General features: G+C 40.6%; 1 protein-coding gene across 1 annotated transcript in view; it reads right to left on the bottom strand.

Moving 5' to 3' along the window:
* Positions 1-6,467: 6,467 nt before the first annotated feature.
* DISP2 (dispatched RND transporter family member 2) overlaps positions 6,468-19,955 on the bottom strand; it is a 38,936-nt gene continuing 25,448 nt past the window's right edge. Inside the window, exons 5-8 of the mRNA XM_018559280.1 lie at positions 17,265-17,380; positions 15,403-15,527; positions 10,531-10,628; positions 6,468-10,052 (exon numbers count right to left, since the gene is read on the bottom strand). Of these exons, the coding sequence (XP_018414782.1) occupies positions 6,669-10,052; positions 10,531-10,628; positions 15,403-15,527; positions 17,265-17,380 (3,723 nt within the window). The 3' untranslated portion in view covers positions 6,468-6,668. The remainder of the gene's footprint in view (positions 10,053-10,530; positions 10,629-15,402; positions 15,528-17,264; positions 17,381-19,955) is intronic.

Below are 19,955 nucleotides of genomic sequence, written 5' to 3'. Positions count from 1 at the left end.
AATACACTGTATACATAACACATAAGTCAACTAACTTGTAGACTCATATGTAGTTTTTTTTTTTAGCCTTTTCAAGTTAATAAAAGAACTTGCGTCCATAATGTAACTATTAGGGTTGCACAGATACCAAGTACAGTACTCGGTACAAGTACGAGTACATGTACCGATACTTTTTAGCTCCAAGTCTCCGAGAAAAATTCTAAAATTAGGAGGCAGCTGTCATTTGTAAAAATGTTTTGTTGCTGCAGTACTAAAATAAATGTTCTAATTATTGATGCAAATTGTCAGTTATGTGAAATCCAATGCCTTGAATACAAAGCTTTTCAACTTTCCAATGAGATGGACCATGATTATTATTGCTAGCTATTTTATTCAAAGGCTGGTACAATCATTTAAACTAGGGATGTTCAGATACCAAATACCGTACTCGGGACAAGTAAAAGTACAGATAGTTTTCGAGCTAGAGAAAAATTCAAAAGTTAGGAGGCAGCTGTCATTTTTAAGTAGCATATGGAGCTCCTGGAGTTGTACATTCCTGTTTTAATGTATGATTTTGTTTTTATAAACATATATAAAGGAATACACCAATACCATTTTTGCACATACAAGTACAGTTCTGATACTTGCCCACTTACAGATACAAGTACTGATACATTTTTGTTTATTGTCATGTGACAGTTTTTCTAAAACAATACAGACTAATGATGTCAGGACATTGGTGGAGTGCCAGAGCCAGGTCCCAGCTGCAACCCTGGTAGTTCTCGTGAAAATGCCAAGTATCGGCACTGGTATCGGTGCAGCCCTAATTTAAACTGTGCGGTGAAATCTACTGTACATGTTTCTTATGAAAGTCAGAACAAAAGCAACTAGCCAAAGAACATTGGACCACCCGCAGAGATTTATTAATTTTATGTCTTGTGACACCACGTACAGCGCATAGCATACCTCTCTTATATATTTGGGAACAAAAGTGAATACACAGAATTGACCTTTTCAACGTGCGTACACCACACTACTGACTGCTAATGATAACATCTCTGCATTTAAAGAAAAAAATGTTGTTTTGCAAGACAGAAGTAGGTAAGTTTTAAAAAAACCTTTGAAACTTTGGCCACAAATTTGGAATATAGTACTGTACTTCCATAGACTCAGATATACAGACAGCATTAATGAAGCACCCCACACAGCTGTCCACTTCTTTTTCCAGGCCATGAAATACATCAATTTTAACAACAAAAGGAGAACTTATGTTTCATACTGTTCCTCTGTTTTGTTCTGGGCTAGTCTATCAGTGTTCTATGCTGTTCCCGTGACAAAAAATGAATGTTGGATTTGTTATGTATTTCTTTATAATTTTAATAAACAACTCAACTGATCAGTTTTGAATGAGGATGATGGCTGATGAGGATGATGGCTGATGTGGTCACTTGAGTTTGGAGTTCTTGTGCCCATGGTTCACCCAAAGTCCTGCATTGTGTATAGAGTCCTTTTTCCAGGCACTCTGGAATGGTGGTAGAGATTCGGTGCACACTTGTGGCCATTACAGTTATCACAGGCTAAGAAAGCTGCAGTACCGGCCGTCCAGCCTCTGGTCCCATGAATTAAAATGTAAGTGCTCTTGCTTTTGCCTTTTGCACCCATTGTCACATAATTCTCCCTGTCACTTTCCCTGGGTCTTCCGACCCGGTCAGTTAGCCCACCTAGCGTTGCGCCCTTTTTGTTTTTTGTTTCTAAGAAAGCTGCAGGGGGACCAAAGATGGCCATAAATATAAGATGGCATTGGATGTTCGCAATCTGATTTTTTTTTTCTTCTTATAAATGAATGTTTTTTCAATATGCATGCTCAGATCACACAAATGAGAACCTTAATTTTGGCGGGGGATAATGATGTCATAATCAAGGGAAGCTATCATTTTTAGGGAGCCAAAATTCAACCTAGCTGACCGAGCAAAGTTCATCTCATCTTGATGTTATACATAAGTAAACCTATCATGAGCAAAATAGATGGGCTGCCATTCCCGAGTTCCAACGTGCTTCGAAAAATGTAGTGTTCCTGTTCATTGATAACTTGAGAACATAGTATGTTTACTATAACTACAACTATGAATGAACAGGAGGTGATAAGGATCACTTCCCATTCATTCATAATTGAGGATATAGTACACATACCATATCCTCAATTATCTACAAACACTCAGCGATCACTGATCGCTGAGTGTTTGTAACTTGCTCTCCTCTGTCACACACTGTCACAGGAGGCTGAGCGAGCAGAGCAGGGAGGAGAGCTCAGCCTCCTGTGACAGCACGGGCTGTCTCCGCCCCCACACCGCTCTGCCAGACTGTGATAGGCGGCTGAGCGGTGTGGGAGGAGAGACACTGGCTAATCACAGCGCTCTCCTCCCTGCTGGGACACAGAGCAGCGCCCAGCGGGGAGGAAAGAAGCCTGGGATGCGCCGATGGATCGGCAGGAAAATTGCACTTTCGGCATTTAGCCAAAAGTGCCATTTTCGGCCGATATGTTTCGGCGGCAAATATATCGGTGCATCCCTACCTATACTGTACTTTAAGTCTATAGGGATGTTATTCTAAAGTAGTAGAGCATGTTCACTTTGCAAAGAATAGCCAATTATGTCCTAGGAAAATGAAACAAAACAGGAATTTTACTTACACAGCTTCACCTCATTCAACAAGCTAAATGAAACTTCGCTTTGCAACGTGAACATACTCTACTACTTTAGTAAATCAACCCCAATTATGGAGATCAGGGTAGTCTGGAGAAAAATCAGAAATTTATATCTGGATATCTGTTCTAGGTCAGTGATGAAAAGTATTAAGGTAAGAGGTCCAACGTTATTGTCAGGCAACTAGCATTCTCAGAAGAAGACCATAGCAATGGCAATCTGCTTTTGGTATAGTGACTGAACTTTTATCTGGGGGTGAATGATACATGGGAGAGTGTTTCACGAGACTCACAAAGGTATATTAAAAGCAGACAAACCAAGCACACATGTTACACTCACTGGCAGATCATCATTTGCCAACAGATTTGTGACATCAGAATTGCTGTTAAGTTTATCCATATATATAGCACTTCCAGATAACGCATTTAAGCCAAAAAATACAAACGTTTCCTACACTGCATACTGAAATATCATTTATTTCTACATTGCAATGCACGAAAAAAAACAAAACAAGTTTATAGAACTCTATGTTATAAAGTCATATTTGTCCTGTGTCAGGTGATTGGTATTACACAAGTACATAAAATAATTGTTCAGTTTAAATAAAGTCATATTTACAGAATACACTGTTAATACAGTCTGTATGGAAATATTCACCAGTTATTTTTAAGAAGATTGCATATCTAGGTAATTATGATATAAAGCTGTGCGTAGACTTTTGTTGGTTCACTTTAAATGTAGACTGTATTTATGAAAATGTTATCTTTCATTTCTTTTTCTAGGCCACATTGCAATAATGTGAATACATATACCTAAAAAATCCAAAACATACCTTGCCTCTAATGGTCATTGCTTGGCAAAGCAGTCCCAAAGTTGAGGGAAGGTCTAGGTCCAAGGCAGAACCATAAAAATGACCTCTCTCAGCATCCAGTGGCCTCTTCATAAATTGTTGCTTGCCCTTCCACCTCCACCACCAGCTTTCAGTCCAAATGATCTTGCAAAAATGAAGGTTTGTGTCACCTTCTATTTTGTTTTTTTGCAAGGGTTGGGGGGCAAACTCTAGCCACGGTAGTTAACGTACAGAGAAAGATGCTGGTCCCGACAGAACAATATCTGACATGTCCAGAAGCAGTGTCTTTATTTCATAAATCCGGGGTAGAATAGGTTTGTTTTAAAGTTTGCTCATTTCCACCCAAAGGTTTTGGTGGAAAAAACTGGAAGATGATCTGAGATCAGACCTTGATAAAAATGTTAAAGTTTAAGTTAAAAAAAGAAATACTGTGTATACAGTTGAGCACAGCACTTGGTTCTACTAAGTGTAGAATAGTTATTTGTAACATTTACAGATATCTGTAAAATAAACGTATGTGAAGGAAAATAAAGCTCATAACATTTTGGTTATCAGGAAAATACATTTTCTTAGGATGGTCATCAATGGTCATCAGCCACCAATTAAAAATCATATCATGTAGGATTTTCCTAGGGGGTGGTAATTAGTGCTTCTTACCTCACATAAATCCTATGTTCAACAAGGACAATGCTTTTTTTACATTCAGATGGTAGTCCACTTCCACTCATCAACCGTATCGCAAGCTACTTTGAATAGTCTTTCCAAAAGCATCATTTAGCTTAAAGCAACTTGGTTGCTAAACTGCAAACTTTTAATCCAAAGTTATATTAGACCAACAAACCCTCGGCCCGAGGTTCACAGTTCCTCAGCAATATCTATACAATGGATTACAATGGGTCTGAATACAAAGATATAAGTACACCCCAAAACAGCACAAAATAACTTCCCTCACCTAAAATATACAGAATGTCACTTTATTAGCTTTTGTGTTTAGGCCCGTCGTAGTCTCCTAAAACAATGATTTGTGTTTGTGCGCATGAACTGCAAAGTAAAAAACATCTGTATCGGCACAAAGGCTAGTATATACTTACCTCTCCCACTGCCCTCTGAAGTCTCCTGAGAAGTCCAGATGTGTCAGTTTCTCATGAGACTTCAGAGGAAGCTTATCTGCAACAAAGCCAAGTCCAGTTGCCCGGACAGTGCGAAAAAGGTAGGTACCTCGGTTCACGAACTTAATTGGTTCCACGATTCTGGTCGCGAACCGCATTGGTTGTGAACCCGAATCACATTTTCCCATAGGGTTCAATGTAAATCAGATTAATCCGTTCTGAACCATATGAAAAAAATAAAAAATACATTTAACCACAAGTTTCTTTTCACCACCATTCTTGCTCTGCACATCCTTGTCACCTTCAATAACGATCTGCACCTTCTTGTCACCTTCATTATTGCGCTGCACTTTTTACCACCATTCTTGCTCTGCACATCCTCGTCAACTTCAATAACGCTCTGCACATTCTTGTCACCTTCAATAACGCTCTGCACATTCTTGTCACCTTCAATAACGCTCTGAGCTTTCTTGTCACCTTCATTAATGCTCTGCACGTTCTTGTCACCTTCATTAATGCTCTATGCTTTCTTGTCACCTTGTCGCTTTCTTTTTCCCACCATGCTTGCTCTGCACTTTCTTGGGAGCAATGCTGGATTGAATACAGTAATACTGTGCAGTACTGTGCAGTACTGTGCTACAAAGCACACAAAAAGCTACATAGTAAGCTTCACAGTAAGTGTCCACAGCCCTGACTGTGACCGCAATCTCTAGTACAGGAAGCCACAACCATGTGTCAGAGCAGGAATGATGGCCGCGGTCGTGTTGGTCACCCGAGGCAAAATTCGCAAATGGAGGCAAAATTTTGACGAACTTCCTGGTCGCGAACGGAATTGTTCGAACCGAGGTACCACTGTATGTACTATCTTCTGACCAGATACAGCTGTTATTAGGTTTCTCAGTTTTAGCAACAGAGTGTCTTTAAAGTACACTTGTCATGAGAGGATTGTGTAGACTGTTGACCTCTGCTTCCAAAAAATGCAAGTTCCATGGATGCAATGTTGATGCTTTCACTGACCTGGAACAAGTATCAAGAAAAGGAATCTAACTTTTATTTTCTACATGCTTGTTCTGGGTCTGTGACTCTGAAGTACTGAAGCTAGAAAAAGACAAAAAACTGACGTTTATGGATGAAGGCCATCAGTGACAAAAGTCACATGCGCAATCTCACATGGCAGAATTACAGTAAAATATCTGATAACAAAGTAGAATGAGCAATGGTCGTTGTGATGACAAATGAAAATAGAACAACAAGATTTGTACAGATGTGAGCATGTTTCTGAACAGTATAATAGTAGCAGTGACCCTTTAAATTATTTGCAGGAACATGTTACAGTGCTGATATTATTTTCTCTTCCATTATTACACAATGGAGTATGATGGCCAAACAATGTATGATGGGGCAGTGGTTAATGCTGCAGTTTGTATTAATAAAGCCCCAGGTTCAAGGACTCTGCATAGAGTTTGTATATTCTCTAGAGTTTGTGTTGTGAGTGATTCATCTCGGGACTGCAGTTTCCTTTTCACAACAAAAAGTATTGAAGTTATCTCCAATTAAATGTTGATTGCTGTCATGTGCTTATGAAGATAGTGTGGTGTTACCCGCCTCAGCAGATTTAGGGTCACATTCTATCATCTGAAATAAGTCTGTCGACAGCCTCCCCTTTTTGCCACTAAAATGCATTACATCAAGATTTACAAGAATCGGAGTGAGGTGTAATAGCAATTGTAAAGGATAAATCCTGTGAGCTTTACAGTCAGTGATCTCAATCATTAGCCTTGATATGAAATTGGTAGGTGCATTAATAAGATATTTGCAGTTTTAATTAGTTACTTTGTAACTTTAATATTAAAGACTTTCCAACTCAGCTAGCGCACATTGTTTAAACAGAAAATCAAGTGGTCCTTTTGTAGACATCATATGGGTTTTCTACACAAACCATACATCACAAAATGAAACAATGGGAATTAAGAAACTATTTTGCAGTTATTTTGTTGCATGAAAGTTCTTTTGTGATTAAAAGATATTTCAGCTGATATAGCCAGAGCTGTGTTCACTCGACCTCTTTATCCAGATATCAGGCATGTCTGGTTTGCTGTTTGGTAGAACAACAGGGTGATCGTCATCTTGGTTAGACTGCATTTTCCATAACATATTGGTTTGCTTAGAAGATGAAGGTGGATCAAAAACTGTTTCCCTTAGAGCCAGTTTTAGAGTTTCTCTTTTCCCATTTAAATTTCCCCTCTCATTGTGATATGGGGAATCTGGAACATCAAGGAAATCTGGTGAGCACCTTGCTGATTCCAACTTAATGTTCTGATCGATATCACTAAGACACGTTTCATTTGAGTCAAGAGCATCAAATGAGCTACCTACAGAACAGAGGCACCTAGAATATTCATACATACGAATGTTTTTTTCTGGGGAATAATGGATAGGACTGCCATCTTTAGGGCTTTGCAAGCTGTTGGATTGATCCTGCCTGTTGTGTACATGAACATGGTCCACCACCGATCCATTCCATGTCTTACTGTTCATTCTCGGACAAATGCATTGTCTGCATGATTCTTCTGGGTTCTCCTTCTCGGACCCAAAACTGCTTTGTCTGTAGGGAGATGATGTCTGCAGAGCAGGGCAATGACTAAAAGCTTTGTGATTGGTAGGGTTATCATGGATTTCTTGGGCTTCAGCTTGAATGCACTGTGCTCCTGTTCTCAAACACTTATTGTCTGATAACTGCATGTCTTCAGACAGAATAGAAGGACGTTTGGAAAGCCTACTAGTAGTAGTGCTGTTGTCAAAACTGTCACTAAGGTTCCTGGCTAAAGGCTGAAGCTCATACTGTTCATTTTCTGTGTTAGTTTCCGGAACTTTTCTTAGCCTGCACTGTTTGTCATTTCCACTGCAAGTAAATGTGCCATTTGGCTTTGGGTTTTCTGGATATTCTTTTATTATGTTAGCACAAGGCCATAATATTTGTCCACAGTTTTTCTCTGGGCCAAAAAAACAGCAAATAGACTGAAAAAAGAAGCTTGCAAAGCCACAGCTGATACATTTAATCATCATAATGAATATACCAAGTTTTCTGTAGACCAACACAGTTGCTGGTAACATTATTACTCCTGCAGAAAACATAGCCGAGGCCCCCATTGCAGTGGCACAACTCATTTGTTTAAGGGAGAATGCCACACGGCTGAGACGGTCAGAATGTGGGCACAGATGATATGAAATGCAGTAATTTACCGTGAAGTCAACAGAGATGCCTACTGCAGCTGATACAAACAGAGATTCCATAACATTTAACTGCCATTCTAAAAGAACTAAGAGACCCACTGTTAGCAGAACTGCACCTCCAATGGAGGCAACTGAAAATAAGCTGAGTAAGACATTCCAAGTGGTTAGCAGCAAAACTACAAAAGAGATTGCAACGGAGAAGCCAGTTATCATCATGATCTCAGTACTCAGTGCATGCTGTAGGTTAAAAAGAAAAAGTTTGCTAGTAAACCAACCATTCTGAAGACCTGCTGGTGCATTCTTTATTTCATTTGTTAGCCATTGGTTCAGAGTATTAAAAAAAGTATTGGTCTTGCTGTAATTGAAGCTATAGTGATATGTAGTTTGAAATTCCAAAACCAAGGCAGTCAGGTTTCCATCAGCATTAAATCTAGGCCCAATGTCATAAGACTCAGGTCCATCCCCTCCTTGTTCTCTAACCATCATTTTTATGCAGTGGAGAAGCAAATCACTTGCATAAGGAAATGAAAACTGATTACAGCATAGGTTATGGTTTTGATCGCTCTGTGAACATTGGCGACTTTCCATCCAGCGGTGAAAATCTTCCATGAAGCAAATGTTTGGCTTTTTCCCCTGATCAGAATAATAAAAACTTTGGTTTCTCACTTTGTTACAAAGTTCAAGAAGCCATCGCTGGTCATCAGCATTGCGGATAGTAAAAGTAGCATCTGTTACAAGTGTTCCATTTACTTTTGGATTGAGGTGATCTCCATTGTCCACAGGCCTGATGCCCCATATAAGTCTAATTGGCATATGTTGCCCTTCTCCATATTCCTGATGTTCAAACATGAACTGGTGGCAGTATTCAGCATCATACCTTTCGAAGGGGTGACTCAACCGAAACATCTGAACTGATGAAAGATCTGAAAATGGCAGTCTTAATTTGGGGTTAATGCAGGCAATATAAGCACCACCTGCTGCAAGAGCGACAAACCAACAGATCCAGATGTAACGGAACTTTATCACCCCACAAGGTAGGAGCTTCTCAAAAAAAAGCTTTGATGTTTCAGACAAAGTACTTTGTAAACCTCCTAACTTTTGGTAAAGGGACAGAAATAACTTTTTATGGCCATTGCTGTTCCAGTAATCTTCCGATTTATAGGTACAATTGGTCTTGATATACCTCTCATAAAGTACCATGGTAGCTGGCAGCCAGGTTATCATAAATGCCATGTTGACTAATACTGAGGTTCCCATGTATATAGAAAAGCATCGAACAGAGGTAATGCTGCTCAAGTAGCTCCCATAGAAAGCAGCTCCAGTAGCCAAAGAAGATACTAACATAAGATAACAAAAATGATGCATAGTTTGTTTCACCCACTGCAGCATGCCAGCTGCAGAGTGTTGTATTTTGCTGAGGTTCCATAGGTCAAAGAACACAAAAGTATGGTTTGCACAGATACTGCTAAGGATGATAACTGCTATCAAGTTTACAAAAGGAAAGAAAGTTATTCTAAAGATCAACTTGTACAAAAAGAAAGAAATCATCAGTGAACCAATTACAGACATCATAACCATAAAAGTGATAAAAAAAGAACGCAGGTAAAAAGACATACTTAGAAAAATAGCTAATATCCCTAGGACTGGATACACGGTATCCAAAACAAGATAGTGGTGAAAAAGTTTTTGCTTTAACCCCAAGTCCATTCCAGTGATAGCCGTGTAATTATCAAAAAGCTCCCATGATTCCAAGTTGTCCACATAAATATCCATCATTTCTGGCCCTTTCTTTGTTGGTAAAAACAGCAAGCTGTACTTCAGAGATGGGACTTGATAGTCTGTTGTCTGGGGGCTCAGAAAGTCTCTATCAACTAGAAAATGAAGCAGTTGATATACCGCGCTGGATCGTGTACACTTTTCAGGCACTTTGGCACATTGGGAATGCTTCTCCCTCTCGGATCTTGAACCTATGCACATGGGTGTGAGAGCACCTCGGTGGTAGTCTGGGGCACATGAACGAAGAAGAGCCAGCGTGTGGAAGATGTCACTCTGTGTGATTTCCATGCAAGAAGACCGATTGTACAGAACTGATATGTAGTTCCCAAGAGACCAACTGGGACAACATTCCTTGTTGTTATTGCGTTCACACAGCTCTGAGAAACTAGGGTGTGAGCGGATCTAGAAAAGAAAACAAGATATCAGAAACACTTCTGTATAAATATCTTCAGCTCTATGCTGGCTTCTGTTATATTTTCTTTCACTTCACTATTGTATACCAATTACACACCATATAGGTTGGCCATACACAGCTTGATCTCACCCCCAGTACAATAGCATTTCCTGCCCTCACACTACAGTGGTCTGTGCTGGCATAGATGAGTATCAACACCCCTTATTACAAGCATCCTTAAATAGATTTGTAGGGGAAAGGACCTGTATCTGACTAGGCCTGTTCGACTATGGAGTGCACTGAGCAGTGTGGTCCAACTCTGGTGCCATTCGGGCTGCACAGTCATATTTATTTGCACTGCACAACCTCTATAGCAGGAAAGTAGAATAAAACTATGAAAATTAAGGCTATTAGTACAATGTCTACCTAATAAATATTTAGCTGGCTTAATTTGGGCTTATAATATCAGACTTTTGTTGTACCGACCTTTTCTTTTTCTATGCGGCACATAGATTGGATGGCTTGCAGGTTCCACAAGCTTCCTGCTGTTTTTGACATGAATACAAGTTGCGAGTAGGTCTTTGCTGGAAAGCAGATTATACATTTGTAAGTAGAGTATACATGGAGTATCAAGGAAATACACATGATGTGATATACCCTGTTAAACTAAAGTAAGACAATAGCTTAATTAAAAGGGTTTTTTCTTTTCTAGACGGCAGCCAAGTTCCACCTAATGTTTTATCAGTTGATTAGTGCTGCTGTAGTATTCTCTGTGAACCTTGTTAACTTGCATGTAAGGATGCTTTAAGTTTCAAAACCCTATGATCAAAGATACAGCTGCCTAGTAAAATAGAGTAGGTGTGTTTTATTAGATCTCTTTAAAGGAAACTGTTTTCATTGCTGTACAAATTATATCTAGCTTTCAAAAGTGGCAGCAGGGTGCAAAATGAGGGGAATGGGGGTCAACAGGACAGTTGGTGAGGAAAAATCTGCCCCGTGAGGACATAAACAGCAATAATAACCAGGTTAAGCTTCAAATCTTTAAATGTTTTGGTCGGTTTTTACCCAATCTTTTCTGACAAGCATATCTATTTAATATGTAGTTGAAGTTGGCATAGATCAGCTGGTGACCACCAGCTCACACACCACTCTCTTTTCACCACTCTCCTGTCAATATAAAAGGAATGGGTGAAGTGGTAAGTCGATGGATCATTCTGAAAGCCTAGTGGGGGTTTGCGGTCCTGTCCACACAACCCCCCAAACTGACCCCATCAGGTCCCCTTCACTTGATACACTGCTTCTCTTATGCACTTTGACACTTGCATGTTCTGCTCATTTCATCAGCCTTTAGCACCCCTCTGTATTGCTCCTCAGATCTGCTGCCAGTGCACCCTTCTCTACACTGCCTTTCTTGATCAATTCTTTTTTACAGATCTCTATGCTGCTCCTCTTGCCTGCCCCCAATGCCCCTGTACTGGTTCTGTCATTAGTCACCAGTGCCCCCCTACTCTGTATTGACTCTCTTAACCACCTCCAGTGCACCTCAGTACGGTTTTTCCCATAAATGTCCAGTGTCCCTCAGTAATACTCCTGTGATTCAGCCACCCTCTATATTACTTGTCTGGTCCATTTCCCCTGCAACTGTGTAATTTGGGTACAGCACCATCTTTTCATATGTAATACATATAACTACTCACATATTCCATGTGGAACGAAACGTGGAACAAAACTCTCTGCATTGACCTTTTGTGGTCATCATACCATTTGGACTGGCAGTCCTGTGGTACCCAGTGTTTCAGGATTGGAGCATGTCACATTTCGTTCCACATGAAATATGTGAGTAGTTATATGTATTGTATTTGATACTGTTCTTAATAAATGTTATTACACCAGGAGAAGGGGCTGTCTGTAACAGGTGCACTCGATCACTCACCTGTTCCTCGTTCCAGGACTCCTCCCCCACTCCCTAGTTAAGGCTGAATGTTACACTTGCCTGACGTTCGAGCAAGTGTGAAGACGCCAGGCAAGTTCCTGTATCCCAGCACCGAACCTCTTCCTCTTATTGGGCCGGACAGAGCCCCTCCAAAACCACCAGCACATCCTGCTTTGACTTCCCTGCAATTCGGTCTCCACTACCTCCTTCATCCCCAGCTTCAGCAAGGACTATTACAATCTGGACTGCAGTTACTCTAAAGATCCACCGGAGGGCACCAACATTCTCCTTATCATTCCTATCAACTAAAATAGCAGTAAGCATACCACAGACTGTGATTTCCAAATGCTTGCATATTGATAGAACTGTGCATAGGGATAACTTGATTGCTCCCATTGATTGTTGTCATCCTTCACCCCACTAATCTAAAAGGACTGCTCCCTACAATAAAACCTCATCTATTTTTCATGCTAAGTAATTGTTGCCTAACTCTATACCATAAGACTGTAAATTCACTGTGGTGTAGGATTGCACCCCCTCCTCATACTTCTGCAGCTGTGATCCTCCACCTAAAATAAGACCTGTGGGGTCTGGTTGTTACACTGTCTTAATGTTCTCTTTGCATATACTGTGAGGAAGTTTCCTAATAGCCCTCAAAACGGCAGCCTCCCTGAGTGACTGGGTCACTGAAAAATTGTAGATCAAGGATTCACGATGGTCCACGTAGGGCTGGAGTTTGGATTGTTTCAAGCCTTTTCATGTGGTTTATACTTGTGCATGCCCCTGTAGATTAATCTAATTAGGGGAGAACAGAGTGACTGAAAGTAGATTCAAAATTAGACAGAAACTAGATAGAATCAAAGCATTTGAGTGAAATGTTTTACTCAGACACAACTTTGAAATTTGTTGTTTTGAACAAACAAAGCACGTAGAAGTAGGGATCACATCAATCATGAAAAGAGAGGTGTAGTAGAGTAACAGATTCACAGTATTTTGTTTGCCGAATAGGTGAAGAGAAGCATGTATACCATATTTTCCATAACTCAACATTATATTTTGGGTGATTCCAATCCAGTATTTTTATACTGCTTTTGTCCTGTAAGGAGATCTTTGATATTCTTTCCAAAAAATTTCACCAGGTGGTGCTGCATTTTTGTTTTATATCAAACTTGATTTAACATGAACCCTCCCAAAGTTAGCACACCCACAGCCATTTTTATTGCATATCTGACTCTTTTTCTAAATAATAATAACAACAATGACTATATATAAATACACACACGTACACACACAAATAATTAAAAAACAAGTTAAAGATAAAAGAATGGGGAAAGAGTTAAGAAGAAGAAGAACTCCGGGCAGAATAAAATGTAGCCACTGAAGTGGGGCTCCCCCCACACTGCGATGGTTAAATGCTCGTTTTGGTCTACAGTGTAAAATAAAAAAGATATACTCACCTAAACCTTGGTCCCATCTGGCTGCTAGAACGGTCCCCACAGTCTCTTCTCCCCCTCTGCTCCGATGGTCTAAGGATCCATGAGTCATCATGCCTAATACAATGTATTAGACGTATGTAAACCAAGGGACGTTCCACCGCCGTAGTGGAGATGCAGAGAGGCTGTGGGGACTAGTGTAACAGCTGGGCGTGTCAGAGGAACAGGTTAGTATGTCTTTTTTTATTTTAAACCTTAGACTAAAACGAGCACTTAACCCTTGCAGTGCGGGGTAGCCCCACTGCAAATATTCATTTTTAATTTGCCCAGAGTTGTTCTTTAATTAGGAGTGCTTAAAGGGCAACTCTATCCTTGGTAAAAGTTGTACTTTAATGATTCCCCATGCTGAGTGCAGCCCACCTGGTCCAACATGCCACTTCATCCTCAAGCCAGCGATCTTTACTGTGTGACCCTGCTAGGCACTGCATAGCCTTACTTGTAAAAAAGTCTTATCTACCTGTGCATTTGCACCCCGACTCAATTTTTCTTATGGGGAGAACCTCTGCAGGACTGCTGGAGGTGGCCATGGGTACACCCAGCATATAAATTAATAGGGCTGCAGCACAGATGTGCAGGCTGAAGGGGACCAGGGCATTTTCAGAAGCAAGGTTGTGCAGTGTCTGGCGGGGCCGTGAAGTAAAGATTGATGATGAAGACAAATATCAGACCGGGTGGACTGCCTTTGTTAAAGGACAACTCGTATGAATAGGAATAGGTATCCTTTAAGGTTAACCAAGGGTTAGTATGGGGTAAAACAAGAGGCTGTTACACTCTTCATTAACACAGGATTCACTTTCAGTTCTGAGGAACGCTGAGCATACAAGGAATGACAAAAGTACTAAGCTGAAGTCTCTTTACGTGTACCTTGTACATACAAGGTCTGCAGGTGGTTACAAACTATAATGTTTTGTATCCTATCATTGTTTAAAGCAGGACGCCAGTCAAAAAAATAATAGCCTATTAAAAGTTCACCACTTGAGCCTCAGCAGCGCTTGGCAGGGGTATGGGCCTGAACCACCAGCGCTAAGCCTAGGAGCTGAAACGGCCGGCTCCAGGGCTTCCAATGCTACTAAAGCTGGCTCCACAGAGCTGTTATATCTCTGTCTGGCGTCTCCCTGCAGCCTTAAATCACTATTAAAAGTGGTCTTCTGCTATACAGCTGCATTGAGCGGTCTGGATTTGGTCTCCATTGACCAGATCCGGACTCCCTCATAAGGAAAAAAGTTAAATAAAAGAAAGTGCAAATTAAAAAAAAAGATATATACTGTATGTGTATATCAAATAAATGAAAATATTGCCTCCCCAGCTTAATCTCCAGATCACAACAATGACATTGGATGATCACAACATTGACATTGGATGGCATTTGTACAAGTACACTGAACAGTGATAGGAGAAACAGCACATTGATGAGCTCATCTCTCTATCACTCTACTTTTTTCTCCTATCTGCATGCTCCTTGTCAGCACATGAGCTGACTGGCTCCTTGTGCTACACGGAGCACTGCTTTGCTGCAACCAAATCAAATTCAGTTACTGAGGGCCCATTCACATCATCTGAATAGACTGCCTAAGTTACTAGAATGTGCAAAAAAGGTGCATGGGCCACAATACATGCTGGTTCTTTACCATGTATTGTGGTGCGTAGGGGGCACCTTTCATAATGAATGTGTGTCACATGTGTGACTTGTGTAGTACGTTGTAGTGCGTTGTGGTAATGCTATTGATACTATAAGGTAACAATGTGAATCCAGAAATAAATTGTAAGCAATATATTTTAAAGCCTTTGAAGTGTACTGAACTATACAAGTCTTTTAGTGGAAATATTATAACATTTATATTTTAACACTTTTTTAAGTAGAAAAACATAAAATGCTTTTTTTGACAAAAATCTAACACATTTTCCCTTTGTGTTCACACAGATTCTACTAACCTGGTGGTCCACAGAAAAAGCCATCTACCCCATCTTTTTCTTCCACCATCCTGCGATATCGTGTTTCTTTTCTGGACATTTGAAACAGCTTCTCTTTTCTTCTGCTAAAATCCAGGTCATTAAAACTGACAAAAAGAAATGTGATTTTTATCTATAATTCTTGATGATTATATGGATAAATTTTAATGGATTTCTTAATGTTTGAATACATATACTGTAAATGTCCCAATCCCAGGAATGCAACCACTGACCTTTCTAAAACTGACCATATGCTAGTCAGTAGGACCCATCTGAAATGTGAGCTGTGTGTGACCTCGTTGGGACTCCCCCCCAGTAACTGCAGCCAATTAGCAGCACACCCGCTGCTTTCAGAATTCAGTAGACCGGTGGGGCAGATCTGCCATCTACGCTAACAGCTGAAATCAAGAAAATCTAAAGTCTTTTCTCGTTCAGCCCTCGCACAGTTGAAATACATTAATAGAAGCTGTGTTACCTGCCAAAGCATATGTATTTCTGTCCACTAATTTCTGAGATACACAGCTCTGCCACACAGCACAGGCATGACTGGCAGGGCAGGAGACCTAATCTTTCTCTGTTGCAGTTAAGAATCACTTTCAGGTCTTGTCCCACCCCCAGCCTGCGACTGGACAGAGAAAGAATAAGCAGCAGAGTGATGTGCTTCCTGGGCACATCAAGACTAAGGGCCCATGCATACCATATACTTTAGGCTGTGCTGGGCAGCCTTGACCAATGTAGTCCTAATCAGGGGCGTCCCAAGGCTGGGTGTCACCCAGAGCGGGTACCAGGGGACACCCCGCCCTGATGTAATCGTTCATATGCATGACGTCACCACGCGCGTGTGCGATGACGTCATTGCGCATGTGCGCCCATCTCGGTGATACCTGCCGGCTGCAATCTTGGTGAGATAAGGTATGCCTCCGGGTCCCCTCCTCTCTCCTGCAACTGTGAGGCTCTTGGTCCATGACTAAGTTGCCAACTTTTCAGATGGGGTGACACCAAAATGGCTGTCAGTCATTTTGGTGCGACCTCTCCAATGGTGTCACCCGGGTGCGGGCGGAACCCCCCGCACCCCTCTAGTGATGCCACTGATCCAAATGTGTAGTCAAGGCAAATATGCACGTGTGCTATGTGTCCAGTTCATACCACTGTGCTGAAAAAGGAAAGGACATGTACTATTTTTTTTTCACCACAGCGTGTTGCGACGCTCTACACCAACATCACAATGCTCCGCTGTGAATAAAACTAATGACATCTCAATAAAGTTGTAACCGAATAAGCAAACAGTGTGATGCATTGTAATTGGCGCATCAGAACCACTTTTTTCCAAGCACACACTAGTGGACACGGTAGGACACGTCCGCTTGTGTGAACAAGCCCTTAAAGTATAATTCCACGTTCATACTATTACATAGGACAGAAAGTTGCTAAGATTTGTAAATAACATGTATAACCCATCTAACAGTACCCTTCTATCCATTGGGAAATATTTGCATTGCGTCTGTGTTTCTGTCCACGTTGTTTAATGTGTTTGTTTTTTTTTTTAATACTGGCAGAGTACGGATCACTGTAGACAGCATAGCCACAAGAAAAATTTGACCATTTCACTTTGAATACAGTAGATTTTCTAAAACCAAGTGTAATACGATAAAATAGTCTATAAATATTAGTTACACACTAATTACTACCTTGCCTTAAAACATCAGAGTGATCAAACGTGGTGAATGGTATATTTGAATGTTAATGGTCCCTATTGTGACAGCTTTCCTCCCATCGTATGCTGTGTGAAATGTTTAGCAGGCAGATGGCGTAAAAGAGATACAACAATAAAACTGTCATTATACCTATTCGTCTCACTGTGTGGATAGGCAGGCAATGCCCTTCTGTATCCTTTGTTGCTCTGCATATTTTTCCAGGTCATTAACTTCCTCCCAATTTCTGTATCTCTTGGCTCATATCCCTTTGACAGGCAAAGAACAGAAAGTCATCAAGTTTGAAAACACAGAGAAATACAAAGCATCCGCATAACTGTATATATTGAAATGACTGCCAAATGCCCTACATTTGCTTCATATTCCTGCAGTGCTCTAGACGTCTGTTTCTGAATATTCATTTGCCTATCTGCTATTTGAAATGTGATAATTATACCAGGTATATTTTTGGATATAAAAGACAAAACAGAGGCACCTCCTCCTTGTGAAATATTGTTATAATAATATAAATAAAAGTAGGTAAAAGTACTAACAAAGGTAACATGGCTATAGGCATATACAACATCAATCCAGCACTCCAGACTCTGTTTATGATTAAAACGATACTTAACAAGGAGAAGGCAACTCTGTTTTGTCTTTTATATTTCACATGTGCTTCAAGACCCCAAGGTTGAGGTCAAGAGGGCTGCTCCAAGTGAAGGTGTTGGATTAAGGTCCCTGCAGTATGAGGATATCAGTGCCGGCATAATCATTATGGTTGTGGATATTTCTGGATATACCTTCAAACCATGGGAAAATGGTGGAGCAGTATACAAATTAGAGTTTTGGGGTGTAGATTTAAAGGAATACATCTAACTACATTGAAATACTGTACATAAAGAGGACCCAGCTGAAGTCCTAGGGTGTATGTCTGTCATAGCTGTAGTGCAGGGGTAGGCAACCTTGGCACTCCAGCTGCTGCAGAACTACATTGCAAGACTGAGAGCCACAGGCATGCCTTCCAGTGGCAGAGACATAATTTGGAATTGTAGCTACAGCACAGCTGGGGTGTTGAAGTTGCCGACCCCTGCTATAGTGCAGTAGACCCCATCAAAGAAGAAACGTCAAGAGCCAAGGACTAAATAGCAATACATCTCACTGGGACCTCTGAATTTAGATGACCCTAGGTCTTTAAAGAGTATCTAAACCTAAAACAAAAATGTAATATGTTGCAGCTTACAAATTCTTAGATTTGGTATCTGCATTCGTTTTTTTTTAAAGGCTTTTTTCCCTTTATTTTCACCTGGTAATCCGGCCAGTAACACACATCCTGTCATAGTGTGGCTCCACTCTATGGAAGAGCAACAAAGACACCCTTAGACAGCAGAATTGTGACCTGAGGAGAGGGGAGTGTTAGAAGGACTAGCAGATTTAGATGGACTTGACTAATACATTTTGTATGAACTCCATATTCAGTTTTTAAGCAGTTACAGCAAAACTTTTTTTCCATTTGGGATAAAACTTTTATTTAAATGAATAAAATCTGACCATTGTAGACTTATATCTGTCGCTTTTGCTGGACAGCTTGGTCTGTTAAAGGAAGCTAAAAAAATAACAGACTTACTGGACAGAAAACCAGGCTGAGAATAAAGGGAAAAGCCTAAAAAAAGAAAACTAATGCAGCCACCACATTTAAGGATTGGTAAACGGCAATATATTACATTTTTGCTACTGGGTTTAGATACCCTTCAAGGATGACATTTGAAAAAAAATTACCTAATTTAAAAAAACATTTATACTCCAATCCCTAGATTTTGGATCAACAACACAATTGCAAAAATATAAAACAATTCTATTAATCTATATACAATACAGGCAGAAGATTCACCCAATATTAGTCCATCAACACATTACATTACCATAAAAGTCCCATATATGGAACCACATAGAGCTGTGTCAGAATAAAAAGGTATGTCAACAGTTACAGTGTTGCAGAAATGAGGTGCACAGATTACTGTGTATCACCAATTACTACAACCCTTTAGGCCCGGTTCACACCTGCAATACATTGCATGACACCCGGGACACGCGTACCGGGATAGCACGGTCCTGCACAATGCAGGCAGTGGTTGCTGCGCAGCCCCATTGATTTAAATGGGGTGGCATCTGCGTGGCAATCGCAGAAAAAAGGTGCATGTACCTTTTTTTGCGATATACGACACACGGCTGTTTTACTGTTCGGAAGCACAGGTGGAATCGCGGCAAGAAACCGCGCAATCCGCCCAGCGTGACTGAGGTGCCATTAGAAAATAATGGCACCCACAGCGCGATCGGTTCACACCTTGGCGATTCCTGACCACGCGGCAATCCTGCACAATTACCGCACGGTGAGGTGTCGCCTAGGTGTTAACCTAGCCTTAGGGGCCCAAGAACAGAGTCTTATATCACACACAAAAGTAACTCCACGCAACTCCAGCAATATTCTAAGTAGGTTATGTTAAACTAGAGTGCTAGATGTAACATCAATATCAATATCAGATACTGTGGAGGGCCTGAAGGCATGATGTAGGCAACCATACCTCGTGTTCAGAAACCCACCAAAATGTTTGTCCAAGGGATCAAGATAAGAAAGCCTAACTAGCTCATCCTATGCAACTCCAGTGCTTAATTTCACTCTGTTGTTACAAACCTGATGTTCTAACTTGCTGAGCTATGTGGACGTTCAGGCCAGGTGTTTTCCTAACCCCACCTATTTTAGTCTGTTTGATGTTTGTCAGAGACGGATGCTTTAGCGAAAAACATAAATTGATTGCAAACAAATATATATATACATATATATATATA

Source organism: Nanorana parkeri, unplaced genomic scaffold (assembly GCF_000935625.1).
Source record: "Nanorana parkeri isolate BGI_ZX_2015 unplaced genomic scaffold, ASM93562v1 scaffold386, whole genome shotgun sequence".
Taxonomy (NCBI): Eukaryota; Metazoa; Chordata; class Amphibia; order Anura; family Dicroglossidae; genus Nanorana; species Nanorana parkeri.
This window is presented reverse-complemented; position numbering and strand designations above follow the sequence as displayed.